The sequence below is a fragment of the Xyrauchen texanus genome, chromosome 10, assembly GCF_025860055.1.
Source record: "Xyrauchen texanus isolate HMW12.3.18 chromosome 10, RBS_HiC_50CHRs, whole genome shotgun sequence".
In the NCBI taxonomy this organism is placed as follows: Eukaryota; Metazoa; Chordata; class Actinopteri; order Cypriniformes; family Catostomidae; genus Xyrauchen; species Xyrauchen texanus.
The window spans coordinates 41,871,588-41,899,236 of record NC_068285.1 but is presented as its reverse complement, the minus strand read 5'-3'; the positions used below and the strand labels follow the sequence as shown (position 1 = coordinate 41,899,236).

The following is a 27,649-nucleotide window of genomic DNA, read 5'->3' as shown; positions in this document are numbered from 1 at the left end:
CAATCATGCCATGCGCTGAACCATGTACGTGCGCTGCTGATGCAGGTGCGGGCAGACAGTTGTGTGTCAAAGCAACAGGCTGCATCAGGCTGCATGTACCCTTTCCAAACTCCCCATAAAAATCGTCATAAACTTTTTAGGTTTCCAGCATCCCGAAGGGGGGGAGCAGGCCACGCCAGCCGTGTCTTTTCTCTCTCTATGTTTCTCGCATGGAATAAAAGTTGCTGGGGCCATCTTAACGCTATTACACGCATTGGGGATGGTGTTCTTTTCCAACTCTTATTCTTTCAGGGGAAAAGACCCAGCGGAGACCACCACCTGCCCAGGCTGGGTAAAGAGTGGCTAGATATGTCACATGAGTTTTCAGGCCACACGTGGAAATGGCACGGTGGTAGATCCTAGCTGCTGTGAGGGAGGAGTTGCTACAAAGACGGCGACCGGGGGGACAGCGAGGACTGCCCAAGGGAGACGCGGGTCTGCCAGTAGGGGGACGTACCACAGAAAATACACACAGGGGGGTTAATCCACAAAGGCTCATCCTGTGGAGCAGCTATTCCAGTACAGAGTAATTTTTAATACCCGTATTGGGTCTGGTCGGGGAATTCCTCCGCTGAATTCACAGACCAAAGGGCTAGGGAAGAAGAACATCCATGGAGCACGAATCTAGTGGACTCTCCTGGGTGAAAAGAACATACGTGATCACCTCGGGAGCGGGGAAAGCCACTATGTGCAAGTGGAACACCCGGTCAGACGTTCCGCATTCCCGAGTTCTACGTGCTCAGACCTCAGAGAACACAGGATGAGACAAACTCAACCTTGATTGTAAAATCTCGTAAAGGTATTGGGTGTTGCCCAGCCTGCTGCTCAAAGGAGGCGGGGCCTGGTGAACTGAATTACATAGCTGAGTCGGATGGTCATGGCCAGCCAACACAACAGGTTGGGAAGTGAAAGCCCCGTGTGAGGGGCACTAAGGGGACGATCGTTTTTGACATACCTGGCAAGGCTTTGCAGCGTAGCGGAGCAGGTAGTGTCGCGTCGGCAGGCAAATGCACGTCCTGAGGCTTTGGTGCGGAGAGAACACTCGAAGCACTTACCTTGCTCCGGGTTAGTGACTGAGGAAGTGGTCCCGTGTAGGCATCCTCTAGACTCATCAGAACCAGCCAGCCGGGGGGCAGCAGTCGTGCCTGTCGGGCTGTGGTGAGGGGTCCGCGTCCGGGGTGCCGGGACTTCCGAAGTGTGGCACAGGGTTGCCGTGAGAATGGCATTTGCAGGCCAGATGACCCAGGGAATGAGGAAATTGCTCTTTTATTGAGAATGTGGGTACCGCAGCCTGAAGGGGGTGTGGCAAAGTAAATAAGGTTAAACAAAGATTCTCCTCCCGGCCTTCCACCGGGGGACAGAGTGGTCTGCTTACCAGCTCCAAAGCAAACGTATCGTTCCCTGGGTCGTCCATCTCAGGAGTGCTTGGCAGCCTTCTGGGTCCTCGAGGACTTTCGGGAGATGGGGGGGTGAACTTCCTGTGGGGAGCTCGATGATGTGAATGGCACCCAGACCAGAGGAACCGATCGTCTAGCCGTGAGGGCTGTGGGGAGGACGGAGGGATCTCGCAGTGAGAACATGAACCATCCACAAATGCCACCTCAGTGTGATCGCGGCCCAGACACACGAGGCAGCATCTGTGACCATCAGGAGTGGAGAGAAATTGACCGCATCCAGGAACTACACAGGGGCGGAAGGGCATTTTTATAAAGACGCGTCCTGAAAAGGACGTTCAACGCCAGCTGTGTATTGCTCTTTTATAGAAAGTAAACTCTTTTAGATGCGCTGTCGAAGCGCCCAGGGGCAAAGCTGCGCTGCTATGCAGAGGAGGAAGCCGCTGATATGTGCTGTAGATCCAACAGCAGACACTCTGTGCTCACAGTGGTGATATCAGCTCGCTGATCGCACAACCGCTCGGCTCCGAAGAACAAATCTCAAGGAACATTGCATAATTCCCTCCCTTTATACCCGTATGTCCGGGCGAGGGACATGCAAATTCTGTCTGACAAATTCTCATTGACCTTTTCTTAAGTTCAGAGGTAACCGAGGCCTTCAAGAAAGTCCACTAGTGTTGCTTCACTCGACACAACATCGAAGTGAGCGACAGATGGGGAACAGAGCATCACAGATGTGAGATGTAGCTTAAATATAATAAAATGACTATTAACTTATTAGTAGTAGCAGAAGTAGTAGAATTAGTATTACAGTGAATATTACATAACTATTCTGTAGTGACATTCTTTCATACTATTTTCTATTTAAACTGAGCATTTATTTTGGAGTAAATCCCTTCTGTTTTCCTGAGCCGTGTTTCTGTGTGTTTTGACGGTAGCTTCTCACTTTTGGAAAAGCAGGTTGCTACGTGATCCAATGTGATTATTAAACTACTAATTGCTGCCGTTTAATTAAAAATTATGTAGTCTGTCTGTGTCTAGTGCAACAAAGTAAATTAGCGCTCTGCTCGCTGTCATCTGCTTCTAACAAAATGTGTGGTGCTCATGATGGTGTTTTCTGTGTATGAGCCAAGGAGATTAGCATCATTAGCTGGCATCAGCACAACACCAGCTCCACACATTCACAAGCACTCACATTTGAAGTGCACAGCACATGCAAACTACATATACTAGGACATAACGTGATTTTAATTTGTGTGCTGAATGTTTACGTTATGACATTTTTACATCAGATGGTATCGATTTGTGGTATCAAAGCATTTTTACAAGCATGGTATCTGACCCGATTCAGATACCAGTACATCTCCAAACTTCACTACATCTGTATGATCGTTCAAGACCATGTCAAGAGATTTTTTTTAGTCTACAAAAGTCCATAAAATAACTGATGATAACAGATGCATATTATGGCCACATATTGTGTGTTAGCATTAGTGCCATGCCCATGAATGCAGAATGTAAACATGGCAAATTACACATTGTCCACAGAGTATAGCCTATATTTATTTAAATGATCAGCCAAGTTGCTGTAATATTGGTTGCTAGTAGGTGTATTAGTGTAATGTATCAGGTGGTGGATCAGCTTCACTTTCTGCAATTCCATATTGGTTGAATTAGATTTCAAGGATGCAGAGACCCTAGTTCACACCTTCATCACTTCCTGAATTGATTACTGCAATTCACTTTTCTGTGGCCCACCTAAAAAGACAATAAATAAGCTCCAATACATCCAAAACTCTGCGCCTCGGGACCTCACTCACTCAAAGACATTTTCTCATATCACGCCTATTCTTCAAAGCCTACACTGGCTGCCAGTTTTCTACTGCATCTCATTTTCTACTGATACTCCTTATTACATGGTATTGCTCCTCCATACATTTCTAATCTCATTCATCCATACACCCCAGCTCGCTCACTTAGGCCCACAGACTCCAGCCTACTACAGGTACCACGGTACAAGCTTTCATCCTTCGGTGGCAAAGATTTCTGTATCTCTGCACCCTCATTATGGAACTCCATTTCTCTTTCACGTTGCAATCTCACGACCCTTCAAGAATACAAAACATATCTCTTCTTTAGTTGTTACTCCATGTGATACAGTGGCGGCTGCTGGTCTTTCAAAGAGGGGAAGCTCATTTTCGGCCTACATTATAAACTTATTTACCCTATTTTTTGCACTAAATCAATCTTAGGTGTTGATCTGCCCTGCAGTTTAATTCTAATTTGTTCCTCGTAAGGAAGACTTTCAAATGGCTTCGCCAAAATCAGGTCGACAATATTAGCACCGTCTGCCATCGTGCGCAGTTTCACCCGTACGACGCTAGCCTAGCCTACTGTATGAATGAATGAATGAACGAACGAACGCTCTAAAACAAAATATATTAAACTTGGTAAAACTGAAACAAGGAATGTGGTGTATAATTGTGTGAAATGTATTATGCATATTGACTAGCAATTTCGCCAAACAAATATAAAGAAATAGGTTGCAGCAGTTTGTCTTTTGACTACACTTGAGAAATCCGCGATGGGACTGAGCGCGAAATAGCTTCCGTGACTTCTTATAGTACAGATTCGCTGTCAATCAAAAGGAGATGCAGTCTTTCGACAGATCCTCCAATCATCACGCGGAAGCCCGGAGTCCGGGCCAGCCCACTCCTCATTCACCCCCAGAGACGATGAGCGTCCGTGGGCGGGACGTAATCGCAGCATTTATCCAATGACCGTCCATTTTCGGAGCACTGAAAAAACTGTTCAGAGCAGCCCCATTGAAGTCAATGGACGCTCGGCTTCAACAGCGTCAGTGCATTTCCCTACGGGAATGTATGAGAAGTAAATCGAGTCAGCCGACCTGCTATATGTAATGTAGCTGATTCTGAACGAACTCGTCTTCGAGATGAACGTGTTCTAACGCATTTTTAGTCAATAAATTGTTTACACAATAGTACATATTTGACCATTATTTTTTTGACATTATAGGGGAAGCTGAGCTTCCCTTGCAGTCTTAAAGAAATCCCCACTGATGTGATAGGCTATTGTTGTTTTAAATGTGTATAGCCTTGTTATCTCTGTCATTGTGTCTCTCTGAATTGTAAAATGAGCTTGAGTACCCAGAAAGGCACTATATAAAACAAACAGTAATTATTATTATTATTATTATTATAGCCGCCACTCATTTTTATAAAGTTGAACTTTGTATGAACATTTCAGTTTAAAAAAACAAAACAAAAAACAGATATTTCTTTAAAAGTTGAAAGTTTAGCTCAATCTGGATCTGCCAGTTGAAATCACATTCTATTTACATATTTTGCTAATAAATTGTAATAGTATTAAGAAGCTTCATTTGTTATTGCTCAGGAGGACAAAAGTAGCCCTCTTTTAACACGTTTATAGTTTCTTCTAACATTTTAGAGACACATGGTAATCTTTTATACATTCTATGTAAACGTAACTGAGAAATATGATATTTATGGTCCAAACAAACGTATTAGCATTGATTACCCAAGCATCTGCGTCGATGTTGTTTGGGAGAGTTCCTCTTCGCTCGCACGCAACGCAGTCGACACAAGAAGAAGAGGCGTGACCGAACTGACGCGAGCGAGAAACTCAGTATGAGGAAGAAGACAGTTCTCAGCCGCTTTGCGTTTTCGGATATGAGCCAGATTTGCGGAAGACAATCAAAGAGGTAACAGGCCTGCTCATAGCGCTTTATGCGCCTTTTGTCTTAAAGTGTAAAACGAGCTGCAATAATTCATTCGCTTGTTTGTTTGAGCCTATGTTGCACAGTTATGATTATGATATCCCGTATTTTCTGCTGTGACACACTTCGTAACATCATGTTTTGTATGGCCTCTTGTATTCGGCCTCTTATTCGTTCATGCACAAATGAAATGCCAGAATCATTCGGTTGTCGTCATTGTCATGTTTTCAACAACAAGGACAAGCTTTTAAGCAGATATTTAAGCATGTGTACATCTATAGCGATCGTTATGAAATAGTGCATACAATTATTCAGTTACTTTGTTGAGCACCTGTTGCAACTATTGGAAATGATCATAAAAAATGCACACACACACACACAAAAAAAAAAATAGAAATGAAGAAATAGTGTCGTGTTATAAGAATGAGTCATTCCTCATCTATATGTTGACATGTTCAAAGTACAGTATGTGAGCTGTTTTCTTGCACAGTTGACGTTCAGCTTTAAAGGAATAATACATACAAAAATAAAAATGTAGTCAACATATGCTCACCTATATGCTGTTTTCCATGAGTGGTTTTTGAGGAATGTATTTGAGTGCTCGAATGTGCTTCGGATGGTGCGCAGGAGTATTTGGTTTGAATCCACGTCATGGAAATAAAAGTGGAGCGTTCCCGGAGGTGCACGATATGTCTGTTATGGTGAAGGGTGGATAGAACTTTGAAGCTCAAAAATCACATAAAGGCAGCATAAAAGTAATCCAAACTACCCCAGTGGTTAAATCCATGTCTTCAAAGGTAATATAATAGTTACGGGTGAGAAACACAACAATATTAAAGTCATTTTTCAATATACATTTTCACTTTTACCAGCCGTCCTAAGCACTCTTCTCCTTATTTTGTTTTGGTGATTTGCATTCTTCATGCACCTATTGGGCAGAGAGGAGAATTTATAGTAGAAAAGGACATAAGTATGGATCTGTTTCTCACACACACCTACCATATCATTTCTGAAGACATGGATTTAACCACTGGAGTATTTTGGATTACTTTTATGCTGCCTTTGTGCTTTTTGGAGTTTCAAAGTTCTGGCCACCATTCAAACATTTTTAAACATTTTCAAAATTTGACTTTACAGTTACATTATACTTTTTTTTTTTACAAATTACACATTTTTTCAGGCGTTTATGTGCCTAAATATAGTTTATGTGCCTAAAGAATATTTATATTACTAAATATTCATCATCAAATATAATAATGTAAATCATATATGTTACATGTGTTTTTCTCTGTAGATTTTCCCAGATACATCAGTGTGTCTTCTGTTCTGACCTGGAATACCTGTAGCTGTCACTTCTCTAGGAAATGAATTCCAGTGAGGCAGATAAAAGTCAGGAAAACATGGACATGATGTTTCATTAGATGCCCTTCATTAGTTTCATTAGATGCCCTTTTAACTATTAAACTGTCTGGCGTGGTCTTATTTCCTGCAAATTTTGATAAAAGTCACCTTCTTAGACAGTGCTTCAGACATCACCATGGCAACCATTGTTATGGAGATGATCGGCCGACTCTTCATTAACCTGCAGCAGGTGAGGCGAGTTCCCCAAATGCTCACCGAGATGTTGCCCTCCATGCCTGGCACTCTGCGTGACACGGAGGTGCCCCGTTTTTTCCGCGAGCGATACATCCACTCTGGCTATCGGCCACTCCACCAGAACTGGCGCTACTACTTTCTGTCTCTTCTACAGCGACACAACGAGACCATAAATGTTTGGACGCACCTTGTCGGGGTATTAATGGTGCTCACAAGGACAGCCCAACTTACTGAGACTGTAGATTTCATCAACGATCCTCATTCCTGGCCTCTACTCATCCTTCTCTTGTCATCAACGGGCTACATGACAATCAGTACCATGGCCCACTTGTTGGCGGCAAAATCTGAGCAATGCCATTATTCCTTCTTCTTCCTGGATTATGTAGGTGTGGCGATGTATCAGTATGGCAGCGCAGTGGTACACTACTACTATGCCATAGAAGAAAGCTGGCATGCATGTGTCCGGGGCTGTTTCATGCATATTGCTGGTCTCCTATGTTGCCTTTCCTGCTTCGGCTGCTGTTACGGAAAGTATCGGAATTACAATCTACCTCCCTGGGTTCGCAAATTAGGTCAAGTTTTGCCTTCAGCCGTTGCTTATGGTTGGGACACCAGCCCTGTGTTTCATCGTTTGGGCCTCTGGTTTCTTTCTTGGGCGAGGGGCGATTCCAGAAGCAGTCCTGCTTTGATTTTTCACTTTGGCCAAATTGTGTTCTTTTTTTCCAGTGTGTTTTTCTTCACCCAGCCTGTTCCCGAGCGCTGGTTCCCTGGTCACTGTGACTTCCTGGGTCAGGGTCATCAAGTATTCCACGTGCTGCTGGTTTTGTGTACACTGTGTCAGATCCATGCTTCATATTTAGACTACCTCAACCGACGACACCTGTACGTTCATCTCCATGCTAACGGCGAGGCATTGTTCTTTGTTGTTCTGTATATTTTAACAGAGATTGTATGTGCTCTAATAGCCTTATATATGCTTGGGAAAATAAAAAGATTGCTCGGATGCAGGGAAAAAAATAAGTAAAAAGCAGGGGTTTTCTTGAACTTGTGACACTTTCATGTCCCAGGGGTTGAATATTATTACAAGAAAATGGATTTGAAATGTTATATATATATATATATAAAAATGAGAGTGCGGAAAAACATTTTAATGAGACTTTACTTTCTAGAAATCCACAGTAAAAGTGCCTGAAGTTGAAGAAACACCTAGGAATATTTTGACAGATGCTTAAAGGAACAGTTCACCTTAAAATGAAAAATCTTCCCCTCTGTCGTAACTCAAATAGTTTTTGCATTTAATAGTTTTGGGGAGAATTATTCCGTTAAGAGTTAAATGGTAAATTCACACAAAAAAAATAACCTTTTGTCATCATTTACTCTCACTCATGTTGTTCCAAATGTGTATGCTTTTATTTTCTTCCATTTAACACAAGAGGAGAAATTTTAAAGTATGTTGATGCTGCACTTTGCCATACAATGAAAGTAAATAGGGACTAAGTCTGTTAGTCCCTTTCATTCCACTAAACATTTCCTTTTGAGTGCAGAAGAAAGCCAGATCACCTTGCACAGAAGAAAGTCAGTCATATGCTTTTGGAACGATTTGAGGGTGAGAATAATAATGACAGAATTTTCATTTTTGGGTGAACTATCCCTTTAAGAACTTAGCCTTTAACAATGGATCAAGCCTTATGTATTAAAATATGATACAATTCCCATTGCTTAAAAAAATTGCTGCCTTGAATGTATTCATTTATTGAGTGCCTTTCTGAGAGTCTAGTATTTAGTGTGATACACCAGCCAGACACCTGACCAATTATGAAGCCAGCATATTGTATTAGCTCAATACTTTTTAATGAAAATGTTTATTCAAGCCCATGTGCATTAAGTTTATGACACAAAGAAGATCTTATGTACTTGTCATGGACAAATCTGAATAGGACATTAATCTTATATTACATTACTTTATATTGTTATCATTAACACTGAGCCAGTCTGAGCAGAAGCAGTAGTTAATGTTGATAATCATAATTGTCAGATCTTGAAAATAGTTTCGTATGTATTAAGTGCTTTCATTAATGAGACTCTAGTATGTAAAAAGTAATGTACTGTACTTCTGTCAGCAAACAGTATTGAGACAGTATTGTACTTGTTGAAATTTTAGATGTCTTGTTTTGTCGCAATGTAGACTGTATTAAAAAAAATGTGATCGTGTACTTTAAAGAAGTACTGTATTCGCAGTGTGAGAACAACCTCTGTTTTGCCTTTTGTAATTATTTGCACCTTAGATTGCTTTTGAATGGAAGCAACATCAATGACTTTGTAATTTCACACGTTTCTGTGGTGGATAATAAACAGTGGTACGTATTGAGCTTGATTAGTACTTTGCATTTAATGGTCCCTTATATTATTGCACAGTAGCTAATTCAAGTACTTTGTATGCGAATCAGAAGGCCTAATGAAAGCACTGATTGGATGTCTAGTGATCAAGGCAAGCCCTAATTTGAGAGAGCACCATCTCTGTATTACTTAACTATGTTTGGAATGGATTACAGCATACTGAACACTGCAGTATGTACTGTATACTGCATACTATTTTTTGTATCTGAAACCGTTTACAGAGTATATACTACATTAGTCATTTGCAAGATCAATTAACTCAATTCAGTGAGTGGCATCTGTTGGTTGTTTTGCATTTTTGTATTTTAATTAGGGCTGTCAATCAATTAAAATTTGTAATCGAATGTATTACATGGTATGCCAATTAATTAATAAAATGTATCACGTATAGAAATATTTGCTGAGAAAGTCCCTCAAGTAACAATTAAAAAAAATATAAGGATTAAATAATTTCTTACATTTAAGTAATTATGAATAATATACACCAATAAGCCACAACGTTAAAACCACCTGCCTAATATTGTGTAGGTCACCCTCGTGCCACCAAAACAGCACCAACCCGCATCTCAGATTAGCATTCTGAGATGATATTCTTCTCACCATAATTGTACAGAGTGGTTATCTGAGTTACTGTAGACTTTGTCAGTTCAAACCAGTCTGGCCATTCTCTGTTGACCTCTCTCATCACCAAGACATTTCCATCCTCAGAACTGCTGCTCACTGGATGTTTCATGTTTTTGGCACCATTCTGAGTAAATTCTAGACACTGCTGTGCCTGAAAATCCAAGAAGATCAGCAGTTACAGAAATACTCAAACCAGCACATCCGGCACCAACAACCATGCCACGGTCACTGAGATCAAATTTTATTACCCATTCTGAAGTGAACATTAACTGAAGCTCCTGATCTGCATTATTTTATGCACTGCACTGCTGCCGCACGATTGGCTGATTAGATAATCACATGGATGATTGTTGGTGCCAGATGGCTGGTTTGAGTATTAGATTAAGGTCTAATCAGATCAGATGATAAGAGCAAGTCATTTGTAACTCTGATAAGTGCAGTCTCTGTACTGTGATAGGGCCTAAATTCTGGCTGAAATTGTTCATTGTTCATTATTCTGTAGAAATGAACATAGTTGAGAGGACACTAACTTTTCTAGTATTTTCAACATAAATGACAGGTTTGAAATTGGTCTGTAATTAGCCAATTCTCCAGGATCAAGCTGTGGCTTCTTAATAACCTGGAAGGATCTTTAGTGATCTCTGACTGGCGAAGCCGGACATCGTTAGTGTCGACATGAATAACAATTTTAGAAAATCTAAGTTTAGCATAAGCCAGCACTTCTAAATTTGTGTCAGACGCTCGAGCCCTGGAAATGCATTTAACAATGGTGGCTGGAGTCTCTATTTCCATGTTCCTTACAATAGAATCACCAATTATTGTTATAATTATAATCACCAACATGATTCTCAGTGGTGCATCATTGTGCATCAATAAAGCATAATGTTGATTACCACCAAAAAAAATTTTGTCATCCATTCTTTTCTTTAAAAAAGCAAAAATCGAGGTTTCAGTGAGGCACTTACAATGGAAGTGAATGTGGCCATTTTTGGAGGATTTAAAGGGAGAAATGTGAAGCCTATAATTTTATAAAAGCACTTACATTCATTCTTCTGTTAAAACAAATGTATTATTTGAACTGTAAAGTTGTTTAAATCGTCATTTTACATTTAATGCTGACTACCACCCCTGGAGTTCACGAGTTCGAATCCCAAGGCGTGCTGAGTGACTCCAGCCAGGTCTCCTAAGCAACTAAATTGGCCCAGTTGCTAGGGAGGGTAGAGTCACATGGGGTAACCTCCTCGTGGTCACTATAATGTGATTTGCTCTCAGTGGGGGTGCATGATGAGTTGTGCATGGATGTCGCGGTGGATGGCGTGAAGTCTCCCCATGCGCTATGTCTCCGTGGTAATGCACTCAACAAGCCACGTGACAAGATGTGTGGGTTGACGGTCTCAGACACGGAGGCAATTGGGATTGGGAATCGTTCTCCGCCACCCGGATAGAGGCGAGTCACTATGCTACCATGAGGACTTACAGTGCATTGGGAATTGGGCATTCCAAATTGGGGAGAAAAAAAAACCCATTACATCGTCATGGCAACGAAGTTGTAAAATTGTCTATAACTTTATATAGAAAAGGTTAGAAAGTGATTTTATCACACTAAAATCATGTTTACACACATATTGTTTATGTCTTGTGGCTATCATTTTTAAACAGAGTGTATTTTAACATTCAAAAATTTGCTCCCATTCTCTTCCATTGTAAGTGCTTCACTCTAACCTCGATTTTAGTTTTTTTGTAAATAAAGAAGGGGCAAGTCAAAATATTTTTTTGTGTTAATCAACATTATACCTCAAATGTTGTCAATTTAGTTTAACTTGTATTGAGCCCTAAATATTCCTTTAAATCGACAGCCCTAGTTTTAATCCAATTTTGTGTGAAATAATTCTGAACTCTTGGCAGTCAGATCAAACAACGAGTCAAGAAGGAGTAAGGAGCATAGTTACTGTATAATTTTTTATTTTTTTTTAAATAGGCAAATAATTAAGCATTATGCAATGATAATCAGTTGTCACATGATTTCAGTTGCATGTGAGTGGTGTCTAGGATTATCATCGTAATTTAGCATTTTGTAAAAATGTTTTGCTCTTTATGGGAGTTTGGTGAAATAATGATACTGGTTTTACTTGCGTTTCATTCATCACACTGGAAATGAAAGGTCACATCAAGTGAATAGCATTGCGAGATACAGTATACCACACTGAGTGCTCTGATTACGGCACATTTTGGCAAATGTAGTTTGCCATTCAGTTATATTGTGGACACAGAAAATGTGCATACTGTACACAGTACATACTGTAAAAATAGTATGAACAGATTGGTAGTACACTATTCTGAACTAGCCTGCACACATTTCTATCACAATTTCTGTTAGTTATATTTTCACAGCCTGTTAATTGCACAAAACTGTGTTTTGGGAACTGCCTGACTAGAACATTCTATGAAAGAAACTCAATGTCTGTAGATGGTCATGTGGTTTGGTTAACTCAAACGGATGCTGTACTGCCCTCTTGTGTTGTCTTTGGAATGGTCAGCTCTATGCAAATAACAATTGTTTTATAATTATTATTGTGTTATACACACTGTTGTGTAAGTTACCCTAAAAAGTAATTAATTACTAACTACTAATTAAATCTTCTACATTATAATTTAAATTAAATGATAATTTCGATTTTAAATTCACTATTGTTTTATATAGAATTGAGTCTATGCAGTATTTAACACAATTACATCAGAAGTAACTGTAATTAAATTAAATTAAAAAGAAGTAATCCCTGATTTATTTATTACTTTTTGCTTTACACCCAACACTGGTAATACATAAATGTAAAGTGTTGCTAATAAGTTAGGGAAAACAGGCAGATCTTAGCTAAACTTGAAAGTCCCATGTGACAGGTTTAACAGGAAACACATCACTGGCAGGTTCCTGGTAAAATTGTGATTCAGCAGCGCAGAGCTGCGCTTGGATAAGACCACACTTTCCACCACCAAGACATTGATAAAGCTTATCTGATGAACGTCCCCTTTTATAATACAATTGCGTTGGTGTTTCTGTCTGGATTTTTTTTACTTTTCATTTTGAAATAACTATATTAATGAATCCTTCATCCTATAAAAGGTCATTATTTAGTGTTCCATTCTATGAAATGAATTGAAAGACAAATTAAGTTGAAAAAAGTTATCATTTATTTTCTATATATCTTATATTTTATATTTTGTCTGTGTGTTACGTGGTGTCACACTACTGATGAATTTCATGGAGGCACATTACAAAAGTACATAAATGCCATTGATCCCAACGTAATGTCACTCAATGTTGTACATGTTTTAAAGAAATTGTTATCAGGAACCTATTATAAATGGCTAAACCGGTTTAACACCACAATTCAAAATGACACAGTAACACTTTACAATAAGGTTCCATTAGTAAACATTAGTTCATAGCATTAGTTGACATTAGTTCATAGCATTAGTTAACATTAGCTCATAGCATTAGTTAACATTAGCTCATAGCATTAGTTGACATTAGTTCATAGCATTAGTTGACATTAGTTCATAGCATTAGTTAACATTAGCTCATAGCATTTTGACATTAGCTCATAGCATTAGTTAACATTAGTTCATAGCATTAGTTAACATTAGCTCATAGCATTAGTTAACATTAGCTCATAGCATTAGTTCATAGCATTAGTTAACATTAGTTCATAGCATTAGTTAACATTAGTTCATAGCATTAGTTGACATTAGCTCATAGCATTAGTTAACATTAGCTCATAGCATTAGTTCATAGCATTAGTTAACATTAGTTCATAGCATTAGTTGACATTAGTTCATAGCATTAGTTAACATTAGCTCATAGCATTAGTTGACATTAGCTCATAGCATTAGTTGACATTAGTTCATAGCATTAGTTGACATTAGTTCATAGCATTAGTTAACATTAGCTCATAGCATTTTGACATTAGCTCATAGCATTAGTTAACATTAGTTCATAGCATTAGTTAACGTTAGCTCATAGCATTAGTTAACATTAGCTCATAGCATTAGTTCATAGCATTAGTTGACATTAGTTCATAGCATTAGTTAACATTAGCTCATAGCATTAGTTAACATTAGTTCATAGCATTAGTTAACATTAGCTCATAGCATTAGTTAACATTAGCTCATAGCATTTTGACATTAGTTCATAGCATTAGTTAACATTAGCTCATAGCATTAGTTAACATTAGCTCATAGCGTTAGTTAACATTAGCTCATAGCGTTAGTTAACATTAGCTCATAGCATTTTGACATTAGTTCATAGCATTAGTTAACATTAGCTCATAGCATTAGTTAACATTAGTTCATAGCATTAGTTGACATTAGTTCATAGCATTAGTTAACATTAGTTCATAGCATTAGTTGACATTAGTTCATATCATTAGTTAACATTAGCTCATAGCATTAGTTAACATTAGTTCATATCATTAGTTAACATTAGCTCATAGCATTAGTTAACATTAGTTCATAGCATTAGTTAACATTAGCTCATAGCGTTAGTTAACATTAGCTCATAGCATTAGTTGACATTAGTTCATAGCATTAGTTAACATTAGCTCATAGCATTTTGACATTAGCTCATAGCATTAGTTAACATTAGTTCATAGCATTAGTTAACATTAGCTCATAGCATTAGTTAACATTAGTTCATAGCATTAGTTAACATTAGCTCATAGCATTAGTTGACATTAGCTCATAGCATTAGTTGACATTAGTTCATAGCATTAGTTAACATTAGCTCATAGCATTATTGACATTAGTTCATAGCATTAGTTAACATTAGTTCATAGCATTAGTTAACATTAGTTCATAGCATTAGTTGACATTAGTTCATATCATTAGTTAACATTAGCTCATAGCATTAGTTAACATTAGTTCATATCATTAGTTAACATTAGCTCATAGCATTAGTTAACAATAGTTCATAGCATTAGTTAACATTAGCTCATAGCGTTAGTTAACATTAGCTCATAGCATTAGTTGACATTAGTTCATAGCATTAGTTGACATTAGTTCATAGCATTAGTTAACATTAGCTCATAGCATTTTGACATTAGCTCATAGCATTAGTTGACATTAGTTCATAGCATTAGTTAACATTAGCTCATAGCATTAGTTAACATTAGTTCATAGCATTAGTTAACATTAGCTCAGAGCATTAGTTGACATTAGTTCATAGCATTAGTTGACATTAGTTCATAGCATTAGTTAACATTATCTCATAGCATTTTGACATTAGCTCATAGCATTAGTTAACATTAGCTCATAGCATTAGTTCATAGCATTAGTTGACATTAGTTCATAGCATTAATTAACATTAGCTCATAGCGTTAGTTAACATTAGCTCATAGCATTTTGACATTAGTTCATAGCATTAGTTAACAATAGCTCATAGCATTAGTTAACATTAGCTCATAGCGTTAGTTAACATTAGCTCATAGCATTAGTTAACATTAGCTCATAGCATTTTGACATTAATTCATAGCATTAGTTAACATTAGCTCATAGCATTAGTTAACATTAGTTCATAGCATTAGTTATCATTAGCTCATAGCATTAGTTGACATTAGCTCATAGCATTAGTTGACATTAGCTCATAGCATTAGTTGACATTAGTTCATAGCATTAGCTGACATTAGCTCATAGCATTAGTTGACATTAGTTCATAGCATTAGTTAACATTAGTTCATAGCATTAGTTGACATTAGCTCATAGCGTTAGTTAACATTAGTTCATAGCATTAGTTGACATTAGTTCATAGCATTAGTTGACATTAGCTCATAGCGTTAGTTAACATTAGCTCATAGCGTTAGTTAACATTAGCTCATAGCATTTTGACATTAGTTCATAGCATTAGTTAACATTAGCTCATAGCATTAGTTAACATTAGTTCATAGCATTAGTTGACATTAGTTCATAGCATTAGTTAACATTAGCTCATAGCATTAGTTGACATTAGCTCATAGCATTAGTTGACATTAGTTCATAGCATTAGTTGACATTAGCTCATAGCATTAGTTGACATTAGTTCATAGCATTAGTTGACATTAGTTCATATCATTAGTTAACATTAGCTCATAGCATTAGTTAACATTAGTTCATATCATTAGTTAACATTAGCTCATAGCATTAGTTAACAATAGTTCATAGCATTAGTTAACATTAGCTCATAGCGTTAGTTAACATTAGCTCATAGCATTAGTTGACATTAGTTCATAGCATTAGTTGACATTAGTTCATAGCATTAGTTAACATTAGCTCATAGCATTTTGACATTAGCTCATAGCATTAGTTGACATTAGTTCATAGCATTAGTTAACATTAGCTCATAGCATTAGTTAACATTAGTTCATAGCATTAGTTAACATTAGCTCAGAGCATTAGTTGACATTAGTTCATAGCATTAGTTGACATTAGTTCATAGCATTAGTTAACATTATCTCATAGCATTTTGACATTAGCTCATAGCATTAGTTAACATTAGCTCATAGCATTAGTTCATAGCATTAGTTGACATTAGTTCATAGCATTAATTAACATTAGCTCATAGCGTTAGTTAACATTAGCTCATAGCATTTTGACATTAGTTCATAGCATTAGTTAACAATAGCTCATAGCATTAGTTAACATTAGCTCATAGCGTTAGTTAACATTAGCTCATAGCATTAGTTAACATTAGCTCATAGCATTTTGACATTAATTCATAGCATTAGTTAACATTAGCTCATAGCATTAGTTAACATTAGTTCATAGCATTAGTTATCATTAGCTCATAGCATTAGTTGACATTAGCTCATAGCATTAGTTGACATTAGCTCATAGCATTAGTTGACATTAGTTCATAGCATTAGCTGACATTAGCTCATAGCATTAGTTGACATTAGTTCATAGCATTAGTTAACATTAGTTCATAGCATTAGTTGACATTAGCTCATAGCGTTAGTTAACATTAGTTCATAGCATTAGTTGACATTAGTTCATAGCATTAGTTGACATTAGCTCATAGCGTTAGTTAACATTAGCTCATAGCGTTAGTTAACATTAGCTCATAGCATTTTGACATTAGTTCATAGCATTAGTTAACATTAGCTCATAGCATTAGTTAACATTAGTTCATAGCATTAGTTGACATTAGTTCATAGCATTAGTTAACATTAGCTCATAGCATTAGTTGACATTAGCTCATAGCATTAGTTGACATTAGTTCATAGCATTAGTTGACATTAGCTCATAGCATTAGTTGACATTAGTTCATAGCATTAGTTAACATTAGCTCATAGCATTAGTTGACATTAGCTCATAGCATTAGTTGACATTAGTTCATAGCATTAGTTGACATTAGCTCATAGCATTAGTTGACATTAGTTCATAGCATTAGTTGACATTAGTTCATAGCATTAGTTAACATTAGCTCATAGCATTAGTTGACATTAGCTCATAGCATTAGTTGACATTAGTTCATAGCATTAGTTGACATTAGCTCATAGCATTAGTTGACATTAGTTCATAGCATTAGTTAACATGAACTAACTATGAACAATACAAATATATTCATTTAAATTGAATGTTAAATGTTGTTGTTTAGAAATAAGACAACATCAGTAGCTCTGTGTAGTAACTCCTGAAACACAATCTAATCTGAGACTGAATCTCAGGAGGATTTACTGTGTAGTATCAACAAAAGCCGTTATATTAAATGGGGCTCATTGTGAACTCGGTTCTCATTAACTCCCTCTCTGCTAGCCTAGGGCTGAACCATTTGGAACAAACATTTTATTGTTATCATTTTTTTTAAATATTACGAAATTTACCAAAATTAAATCATGTGCAAATATTCTCCACTGCCAATAAAAATACTGTAAATATAATATTAAGTAAATATAAATGTAATATTTTCTTAACCTGCAAGCGGCAGGGGCTTTTATTTTGGAAGAAACTTTTATATTGACTGTAAAGAAAGACATTTCTCGTAGTAATAGAGTTGATATGGACTTGATATTTACTGCAGAGAAATGCTTTCTTCCACTCTTCTAACAACAAAACCCCCAGTGTTATGAGGCTACTTTAGATTTACATAGTAACTGTTAGCAGGCAAGCCTATATGGAAATACAAAAAAAAGTGCAATTAGTGAATGGAGAGTGCAACTGCCGTTGACTGTAGAAAAAGAGTACCACAAAGCAGTCGTGGTGCACATGCGTGGAATGCGTTCATATGGTCAGAGCCCATGAGGATGCACGCCCAGCGCTGAATTGTCCTAATCAGCCAGGAGGGGGATAAAGATGAGCCGGAGGCGCCAGTTCAAGAGAGAGACACTCGGCCGCTGTGTGTGTGTGTCGGTGTGCTTATTTTTGTTAATGTTCATTTTTGCCATTAAAGTTATTTTGACTGTTCTGCTAGTTCTCGCCTCCTCCTTGCCCAACCTGCACCCTGTTACATTGATGCCCAATCTCGGGAAGGAGGAGGGATGCGCTGTTGTGGAGTGCTTGCTGCTGCTGTCCGCCGGGAAGTGGAGGAGCTGCTGCATTCCGCAAGGGGTCTGAGGACTTGCTGCCATCCGCCAGGGGGTGGAGTAGAGGCTGAGGACCAGGCGACAGCGTATACATATACTATTATATATAGTTTATATATATTTAAAGGTTATACAGTACTGTGCAGAGGTTTTAGGCCGTTGTGAGATATGTTGCATAGTGAGGATGTCTTATAAAATAATGACATAAATAGTTTTCATGAATCAATTAACATCAAACAAAATCCAGTAAACATAAAAAAGCTAAATCAATATTTGGTGTGACAACCTTTGCCTTTAAAACAGCACCAATTCTCGTAGGTGCATCTGGACACTGTTTTTCGTGGTTTTTCCAACCACTAGTTTCCCAATTTTTTTCTATTCATTTAGGATGTCTCAATTGCTTCTGTCTCTTTATGTAATCTCACACTGACTCGATGTTCAGTGGGGGGCTTTGGTAAATTGGTAAAATTACACACTAATGACACACTAATTATGAAGATATAAATAATAATTTTAAGACAAAAGCTTTTGTGAAACATCTTGTGACTTTCTGCACAGTACTGTATATATATATACATGTCAGTCATTGTTTTGAGGAATGAATGCTATGCAATGCTTGAAATTGATTTCATACAAACATGTACACTACAGTCTTCAAAGACAAAGGACAACTGGCTCTAACAAGGACAGAAAGAGATGTGGAAGGCCAGATGTACAACTAAACAAGAGGATAAGTACATCAGAGTCTCTAGTTTGAGAAATAGACACCTCACATGTCCTCCGCTGACGGCTTCATTGAATTCTACCTGCTCAACGAAACAGACATTGGACAACAGATAATTGGAAAACAGTGTTACGGATCTTAACCCCATTGAGCTTTTGTGGGATCAGTTAGACTGTAAGGTGCGTGAGAAGCATCCGACAAGGCAGTTACATCTATAGCAAGTGCTACAGGAAGTGTGGGGTGAAATGTCACATGAGTATCTGGACAAACTGACAGCTAGAATATCAAGGATCTGCAAAGCTGTCATTGCTGCACATGGAGGAGTTTTTTATGAGAACTGTTTGAAGTAGTTTAAGAAGTTTTTAATTTTTAAATTATTATAATTTTTTAATGTAATTGTTCACATTGTTTATGTTAATGTACCAATTTCTTTCCATTAGAGCAAAATGTGTACATTAGTTTAAAATGTAGGCACCAGTGTGTGTGTGTGTGTGTGTGTGTGTGTGTGTGTGTGTGTGTGTGTGTGTGTGTGTATATGTATATATATATATATATATATATATATATATATATATATATATATATATATATATATATATATAAATTAAGCTTTTGACACTTAGGACCATTGAGGGACTCATACACTACTATTACACAAGGTGCAACTATTCATTGATGCTCAAGAAGGCAGCACACTACTATATGCATATTAAACTTTATTTGAGTAACTGTAATGTAGATGCTGAAGAGCAGTACTAATCTCTTATATTTGTATAATTTATGAAAGGGGTGTGAACATTTATGAGACAAAAGGGAATGCAAACTTATTTTCTCAACTATATAGACTGTTTATTAAATCTTCAATTAATGAGTTATCAGCTGTCTTCCTTTTCTTTGGCTTTATATCTTGTTTCTGGACAACAATCTAAATCAAGCAATTCTGATTTGGTGACTAAAAACAGACATCTGGCTCCTTAATGTTTCAGTCTTTTTAGTCTAGAGCCCTGTATTCAAAGTAAATATTCATATGCTCGGTCATGATTTTGGTTTGGATTTTGGAGTCTCTCCTTATTGTTCTATACACAGTACACAACAAGAAAGAGAATTTTTTTTTTTAGAATTTCATAATTTTACCTTTTTATTTCCTTTTTATTTCATGGCAAGGTTAGTTCAGGATGTCAAAAAATGTATTAAACCGATAATCCAAAAATGAAAATGTTGTCACTATTTAGGCCTCCTCACCCTCGTTCCAAACCCATTCTTCTGTGGAACACAAAATTAGATCTAATGGATTAGTTTTATGCTGCCTTAATGTGCTTTTTGGAGCTTCAAAAATGTGGCACCCACTCCCTTGCATTGTATGGTTGAGCTGAAATATTCTTCTAAAAATCTTCATTTGTGTTCTGCAGAAGAAAGAAAGTCATACACATATTGGATGGCATGAGGGTGAGTAAATGATGAGATAATTTACATTTTTGGGTGAACTATCCCTTTAATGGTTTACAGTCATAAAATCTAAACTTTTGTAGAAATGTATGTATATACACACACACACACACAAACACCATTCACACCATTTTCATGTGCCATGTTGTTGTGCATTTAACAAATAAACCTTTATAACAAGCATCAGTGAATAGCAGTTCCTCATGCAAATAAGACGATGTCTCTTTAAATGAGTGAATAGCGGGATCTCGGTGGCGGAACAGAGAACTGCACGAGAGAACGGATCGCCTCCGGACACGCACACAAAGGCGCACTACGAGACAAAACAATGGGCATCAAACTGTATTACACCACCGTCACCGCTTCTAGAGAGGTGAGAAGTAACCTGTGAGCAGGGTGACTCAGATTTTAAGCATTGGATGAGACTGCCTTTGAAAACAATACATGTGAAATGGAGGATTAGGCTCAAGACACACCCAACATCACACCTAGACTGTTTTAAACGCAACGGCGGAATATTAACGATCATACAGGCATTATTTGGACATTATTGTGGGATACAAACAGTAGGAATTGATTGTAAATTGTAAATACAGTGTTGGTTTTTGTGGGTATTGATAGGGATGAGGAAACTCATTGCATTGAGAGCGGAAGTCATAATGTCTGCTTGTGGCATCTCTCTTCGTTCCTCTATTAAAATGAATACAATTTAAACACTCTCGTTTATTAATGGTGCATGAAAGGCTGAACCTTATAAACGGTTTGTTTTGGCATGAGCGCTTATTAGATCTGGTGCGTCAATAAAAGCAGCCACCACTAATAACCATGGACACGTCATGATGGCAAATGAGATTGGCAAACATTGTTCAGTTGAAGTGCTGGATACTACAGTTGCATTGCTATTCAACGTCTGTCTGCACTATGTCAATATCTGTTATTATGAAAGAATGCGTTTGTAGTATCAGTATTTCTGTAGTCTTGGGCCTACATGCAAGCCATCCAATGACTCCGTTGTAAATGATGCATGTTGCAGACATTGTATGGATTGCCCAGAGGTTTCAATGTTGTATTCATGTAGAGTTAATGTTTAACTGGTGACTTGAGGTGTGGTTGCTGAAGATATGACTCCCAACTTCCTGAAGACTGCTTTGTCAGATTGTGTTTCATCATTAATCATCAACTCAGCATTTTATACTGAAACAACTGGCTTTTAAAGGAAGAGTTTAAACAGAAATTACAATTCTGTCATTATTTACTGCTGTATGCTATTATTTTATGGAGCACACATCTCTTTCTAAACAGACTTTTTCAGTTTAGCTCTAATAAGGACAAAAATTCTACCATCAAAGTAGTCCAAATGAGTTGTGCACTATATTCCAAGTCCTATTCTGAATATTCACAATAGTACATTCTGTTCAGTTATGACACATGGACCAGCCAATCGAGTTTGGTGTCATTGAACTAGTTTTGAAACCGAATGGTCTGCTTCTTGCACAAAGCTATCATATGTCTTCAGAAGACTTGGAATGAAGTGCACAAGTTGAATGGACTATGTATTTTTTTGTTCTTTTTAACTGGTGTGTCTGTGCAAGGACAAGACCACCCTAAAGATTCTGCTAAATTTCTGGTGTGTTCCATGGATAAAACAGCATACAGGTTTGGAACTGCACGAGGTTAATAGTTTTCATTTTTGTTGATCTAAACATGTTAAAGAAATAGTTCCCCAAAATAAAAATGCCATCCTAGATATGTATGACTTTTTTTTTCTTGCGGAACATAAAATGAAGATTTTTTAGTAGAATATTTCAGTTCTGTAGGTCCATACAATGCAAGTGAATGGTGACCAGATCTTTGAAGCTCCAAAAAGGGAGCATAAAAATAATCCATTATACTCCAGTGTTTTAATTAATGTCTTTTGAAGAGATCCATTTGATTTCTACTTCCAAAATATAACTCCTTTTTCAATGTACAACTCGGCAATGAAGTATCTAGGCACGGTTATGATATCAAGCTTGATGTACTTATCTCGATTACGCATGCGCAGAGCGCTAGATGTCCCTGTAGGAAGTGTAATCAAGCTTGAAATCGTGATTGCCAAGGATATGGATGTCAAGATTTATAATGAAAAGGTATTACATTTTGGATCTGGAAATCAATTGGATCGCTTCGGAAGATATGGATTTAACCACTGGAGTCATATGGATTACTTTTATGCTGCCTATGTGCTTTTTGGAGCTTCAAAGGTCTGGCATGATTCACCTACAGAGCTGAAATATTCTTTTAAATATCTTAATTCATGTTCTGTAGAAGAAAGTGAGTCATACACATCTGGAATGGCATGAGGATGAGTAAATTATAAGAGAATTGTATTTTTGTGTGAACTGTCCCTTTAAAGGTAAAGTACACAATGACGTTCCATATTTGACTTGATACGGTTGGTAAACTTAAAAGACCAGAAGAGAAGGAGTGGCTGTGTTATGTTTCAACTGTACTGTACATAATACATTTACATGAAGCAATTGAACTTCATATGTAATGTTTTCTCATGATCATGTCCATTTTGAAAAAGCAGTGAAAAATTTACACAATTGACCTTTGTGATAATCGCTATTAAAGGTTTGACAGATCAACAGAGAGCTTTGTAGAACTGTATGATGGTTTTGCCTACATTCCCAGTGTTTTTTAGAGATTAAAAGCAGCAATGGCCAAGGAAAGAGACTGACCTTTGACTTTATAACTTGTTTCTCAGGTAAAATCTCAGCAGGCGGAAGTGATGCGGATTCTGGACAGTAAGAGCATCAAGTATGAGTTGATTGACATCTCGGTAGGCGGGGAAGTCCGGGATGAGATGAGGAGTAAATCTGGCAACCCCTCAGCAATTCCACCTCAGATATTCAATGAAGAACAGTACTGTGGGGTAAGAAATACCCTGTTTATTGTTTACGATTCTTCAGAGTCATTATAGAGAAGTCTACACACTTATATAAATACAAGTTCAGGTACACTTAAAAACGTTCTGAGAATAATCCCCTTTAATTCTTATTTTTATACAGCTATAGACACAGTAAAGAGAGTACTTCAATTAATACTAGTTTCCTAAATGAGAAAAATCTGATTTAGGCCACATCAGCTGCGGTGTGAACCTAGGCTTTATTGTTGCAGGCGAACAGACATTTTCAAGTTCAGAGATTAGTCACCTCACCTCTCCACACCGGGCATGTCCATTCACGCGACACAACGTAACAGCTTGAGACTGTCTGCAGTGGACACGTCAAAGCGAACATAGGGGCGACATTCAGTGCAAAATATTCTGTGTGACACACTTCAACAGACGCTTCCATTGATTATATTGGGGGTTGCGATGTGACGTAGGTGAGTCAGGTCTTAACTGTTTGTGAGTGCTTTACGGACCACAAACTGTTTCAGAAGTAGATCAGCTTCTGGTACATCTTGTCTTATTTTATTTTGCTCAGTCGAGTGAAGAGGACTGGTTTGCTCTGCCGGTTACAAACCTCAGACCACAAGGGAGCGATCCATGTTTTTAGGCGTGACCACCAAACTGGATGTGGTATATGATTCTATAGTTGAGGAGTGGGGAGAGACACAGAGAAAAACAAGTTCATTTGAATGGACTAGGGACAAAAGTCGTATATATTTTTAGAAAAGCTTCAACTCAAATTGCTGCTCGAGTCCACCATGACAGTTGTTGATTGAAAATCCGCTCTAGTGCCCCTTGTGGCAGTGCTGAGAATGCAGTGCGTATTTGTGTTGGGTTATGAATTGAGTGCTGACACGTTTCACAATGCATCAACGCGTGAAATTAAGCTTCCGTCTGCGTACACATACTTACGTAGAGTATGTTTGGGCTATAAACTAATATAAGGGTTGCCTTACTAAATATTATATTTTGTATTATTTTATATCTTATTCTAAATAAATCCTTTGGATTACTATCTAAATCAGTCTTTGCTATTCTTTATATTTCTGTGGGAATATAATAATAGTGGTATCAGTGTAGGATTTTATATATAGTTGGGAGAGACAAAGTAATTTATCCCGGTGCTCCACCCTAACTGATCTTGGGCAATACACACCTAAGAGGGTAGGGAGTGCTACAAGATTATTTTGTTTCAAAAGGTTGGGGGGATGGGACAGTCTGTTTAACCAGCCAAATGGTGGCTGGGAGAGTTTTTTTTTTTCAAAACCAGTTGGAAAATTGTATTTTTGTTATTTGGTTTGATTGCACTTCAGTACTAAGACATGAACCAAACCCGTTAGCTCCGAGCTGAATCACAACATAAACTTTGATTTGAAGCAAAAAGTATTTGAAAAATCAGACAAAAAGACAAAGATACAAGACTGTGAACTTAATGTCTTTAATGAGGTCATAAAAATATCCCATAAAGCATTGCAAATGCATTCAAATTAAAAGTGATGGACAGATATAAAACTGTTGTTTTCAAGTTGCCAATTAGAAGTATAAAAATATTATATATTTTTCTTAAATAAAAGATAATAATTTATTTGCATAAGTACAGTAAAACTAATTCGATACCTCAGGGAAAGTGGTCGCTGCAGAGCTCTTTGTCGCACTTTGATGGCCACAGTTATCTGATTGGTGGATCTTTCTTCAGGATTATGGGTAGTGTAGTTCTTCACCTGAAATTCCACAACTAAACCCGATTAAAAAAAGTGAAGATGAAATAATGTGGACTGATTGCTTTAACAGTTGATTAACAACCTTTGAGCTCATGGTAAGTCTGTCTTTAAAGGTTTAAAAAGTTAAATATTAATTCAACTACATTGTAAGATGCATCAATACTATTATTGTAACTAATACTGATTGTGTGTTTGTTTTAATTTTTTTCAGAACTATGACATGTTTTCAGAGGCAGTGGAGGCAGACACAGTGGAACAGTTTCTGAAGATTGCATGAGAGCCAAACCTGGTAGCATCCAACCCCCTCTTCCCTTCCGGTCCATGTCCACATTCCCAAAGGGAGGCCTGCCTGTACCTGTCTCTGCTCCACTGGTGGTGCCTACCTTCCCTTGTCTCAATGCCATGCCACGCCACATGCCAAAACCAATCAACAGAAAAGCTCATACCCACTCTATGCCACCCTATGTCTCCCATGCTTTTTGTATCTTGTGTCCTCTTTGGGTCTTGCGCCTCTGACGCATAAATGCCACTAATTTGTCTTAATCTTGTAAAGTAATTAGGTCAACTAAACTGGGCTACAACATCTTGTTTATTCCAGATTGAATTAATCCACATTTAACAATTGCAAGAATAATTTTGTGTCCTGGACCAAAAAGTTCAAGTTTGTCAACTTCTGTAGATGTTTTGATGGCGTTTTATTCCCATGTAGTACTGATAAATCATTTGGAAATGGTTCATTGTAAGTGGGCTGTGATTTATTGAGTGTTGGTACTTTAAAAACACTGGTCTATAATTTCTAGCATGTGAACCAGCTGTATTGGATTTAACATCTCACACACTGCATTGTATTGTTTCATTTTAACAGTTTTCAAGCCACAGGTATGCTGTTTGAGAGAGTTTCCACTTAACATTCCCAAATTCAGTGATTGAAAAACATTCCGTTGCGTTAAACTGTGCCAATACATTTTTTGCCCAAATGTATTTTCCACATGGGGATATTTCATTTTCTACAGCATCTGCACACCTAAAAAAATGAATTTTTCGATGGATGAATTTAGTGTTCAGGTCACATTTCACCCCAAAATCTAAAGAAATAACAAATGAGACATATTTTGCATAAATAAAATTAGTCCTATTTTAGGACCATTAAGAGTTTTTGCGTTTTGTGCATTATTTTGTGCAAATTTTAATTACTAGACGTTTTTGGGTAATTTACATTAATTTTGATGATGATTCATTACTGTAATAAAGTGTTTTAATGTATTTCAGAAAAAAATACTGTTTTACACACATGTATATATATCAGCATAAATTAAAATCAGTACAAAAGATGCAACATGATATATAAATTATTAAGAATTTAATGAACGCAACATTGCATTACAGAAATGAGAACAACATTTATTCATTTGAATTGTTTTTGCATTATGGTAATGAAAATTTGCGGGAAAATGCCACAAACCATAATAATTCTAAAAACAGGCTTCATTTTCTTCATGCAAAGTAAAACTTATATCCTTCTTTTGATTTTGGGCTAAAATGTGACCCAGACCTGATCTTGAAAGATTTCATGTGATTCACCCAAGAGTCTAAGAGCAGAATGTGGCGGAATATGAGAGTAACCTACTCCAACACAATCCTGTTATACCACAGAATTTCATCAAATTTATTCTGGTGATGCACTAAATGTTGGTGTTTCCGTGGTCAATATCAACTTTGCCTGAAATTTTGATTAGCTCAGTATTTCTACCGAAACCGCAAAGTTCATCTCTTAGTAGCTAGATCATTCCATACGGCGTAAATTACAAACTCGTAATCCATCATGTGTCTTCTGCCATTAAATTTAGTTTTATTTAAGGTTGTAGCATTGACATGTAAGCAGCTTATCCTCTGACACATTATGTTTGGTCAAAGTGGTACTTAATTTATATACTTGGCACAGTCTTACAATGTTGTTGTAAGTTCGGTCCCGTGATTTGATGTTATCTGGCATCCCTATAGTTTGCTGCTTCAGTTAGTCTTAAATCTTCTAACTCAAGTGTCAGAGTTACAGTAAATGCCACAATGGGTTGGACCAACAGCTGGTTCATGAAATTATTGTGATCTGCCTCTGTCATTATTGTTTGTGACGATTTCTTGTGGTCTCTTTGTGCTGTACTGCTTTGCTTTTGGACCAAATTAAAAGATCAATAATTATGGAATGAAATGCTGTTGTCTTCCAAGAAGATTGTGAAATTGTAATGTATGGGTCCAATAAAAGTGCGAAAGAAAAAATCTTTATTCTTTTTTTTTTTCTCTCAAATAATTTTGCAAATTGTCATAGACTTTTATTTTTTTTTTGCAAATGATTTTTATTGGAAGTGACTAACTAGTATTTTATATATATATATATATATATATATATATATATATATATATATAAGAACCATTAATATTAGCAATAGTTTCATGCAAATTCAGT

General features: G+C 37.2%; 4 protein-coding genes across 5 annotated transcripts in view; 3 read left to right on the top strand and 1 right to left on the bottom strand.

Moving 5' to 3' along the window:
• LOC127650065 (NLR family CARD domain-containing protein 3-like) overlaps positions 1-23,302 on the bottom strand; it is a 45,323-nt gene extending 22,021 nt beyond the window's left edge. Inside the window, exon 1 of one of the 2 annotated variants that reach the window (XM_052135257.1) lies at positions 23,253-23,302. Coding sequence is in view for 1 of the 2 variants with exons in the window: in XM_052135256.1 (XP_051991216.1) it covers positions 5,744-5,843 (100 nt within the window). In the remaining variant the exon portion in view is untranslated. Of the gene's footprint in view, positions 1-5,743; positions 5,861-23,252 lie in introns of those variants that run through there. The other variant, XM_052135256.1, reaches the window with a different exon arrangement.
• Positions 1-27,649, top strand: part of LOC127650070 (syntaxin-12-like) — a 232,927-nt gene that overhangs the window by 183,487 nt on the left and 21,791 nt on the right. The gene's annotated exons all lie outside the window — the stretch shown is intronic.
• On the top strand, positions 5,091-9,549 carry LOC127650067 (membrane progestin receptor alpha-B-like). Its single transcript, XM_052135259.1, has 2 exons — positions 5,091-5,175; positions 6,485-9,549. The coding sequence occupies exon 2, from the start codon at positions 6,728-6,730 to the stop codon at positions 7,808-7,810; it is 1,083 nt and encodes a 360-aa protein (XP_051991219.1). The 5' UTR covers positions 5,091-5,175; positions 6,485-6,727; the 3' UTR covers positions 7,811-9,549.
• On the top strand, positions 20,509-27,481 carry LOC127650072 (SH3 domain-binding glutamic acid-rich-like protein 3). Its single transcript, XM_052135268.1, has 4 exons — positions 20,509-20,529; positions 20,771-20,902; positions 23,279-23,446; positions 25,400-27,481. Exons 1-4 carry the CDS (start codon positions 20,524-20,526, stop codon positions 25,463-25,465), a joined length of 372 nt encoding a protein of 123 aa, XP_051991228.1. The 5' UTR covers positions 20,509-20,523; the 3' UTR covers positions 25,466-27,481.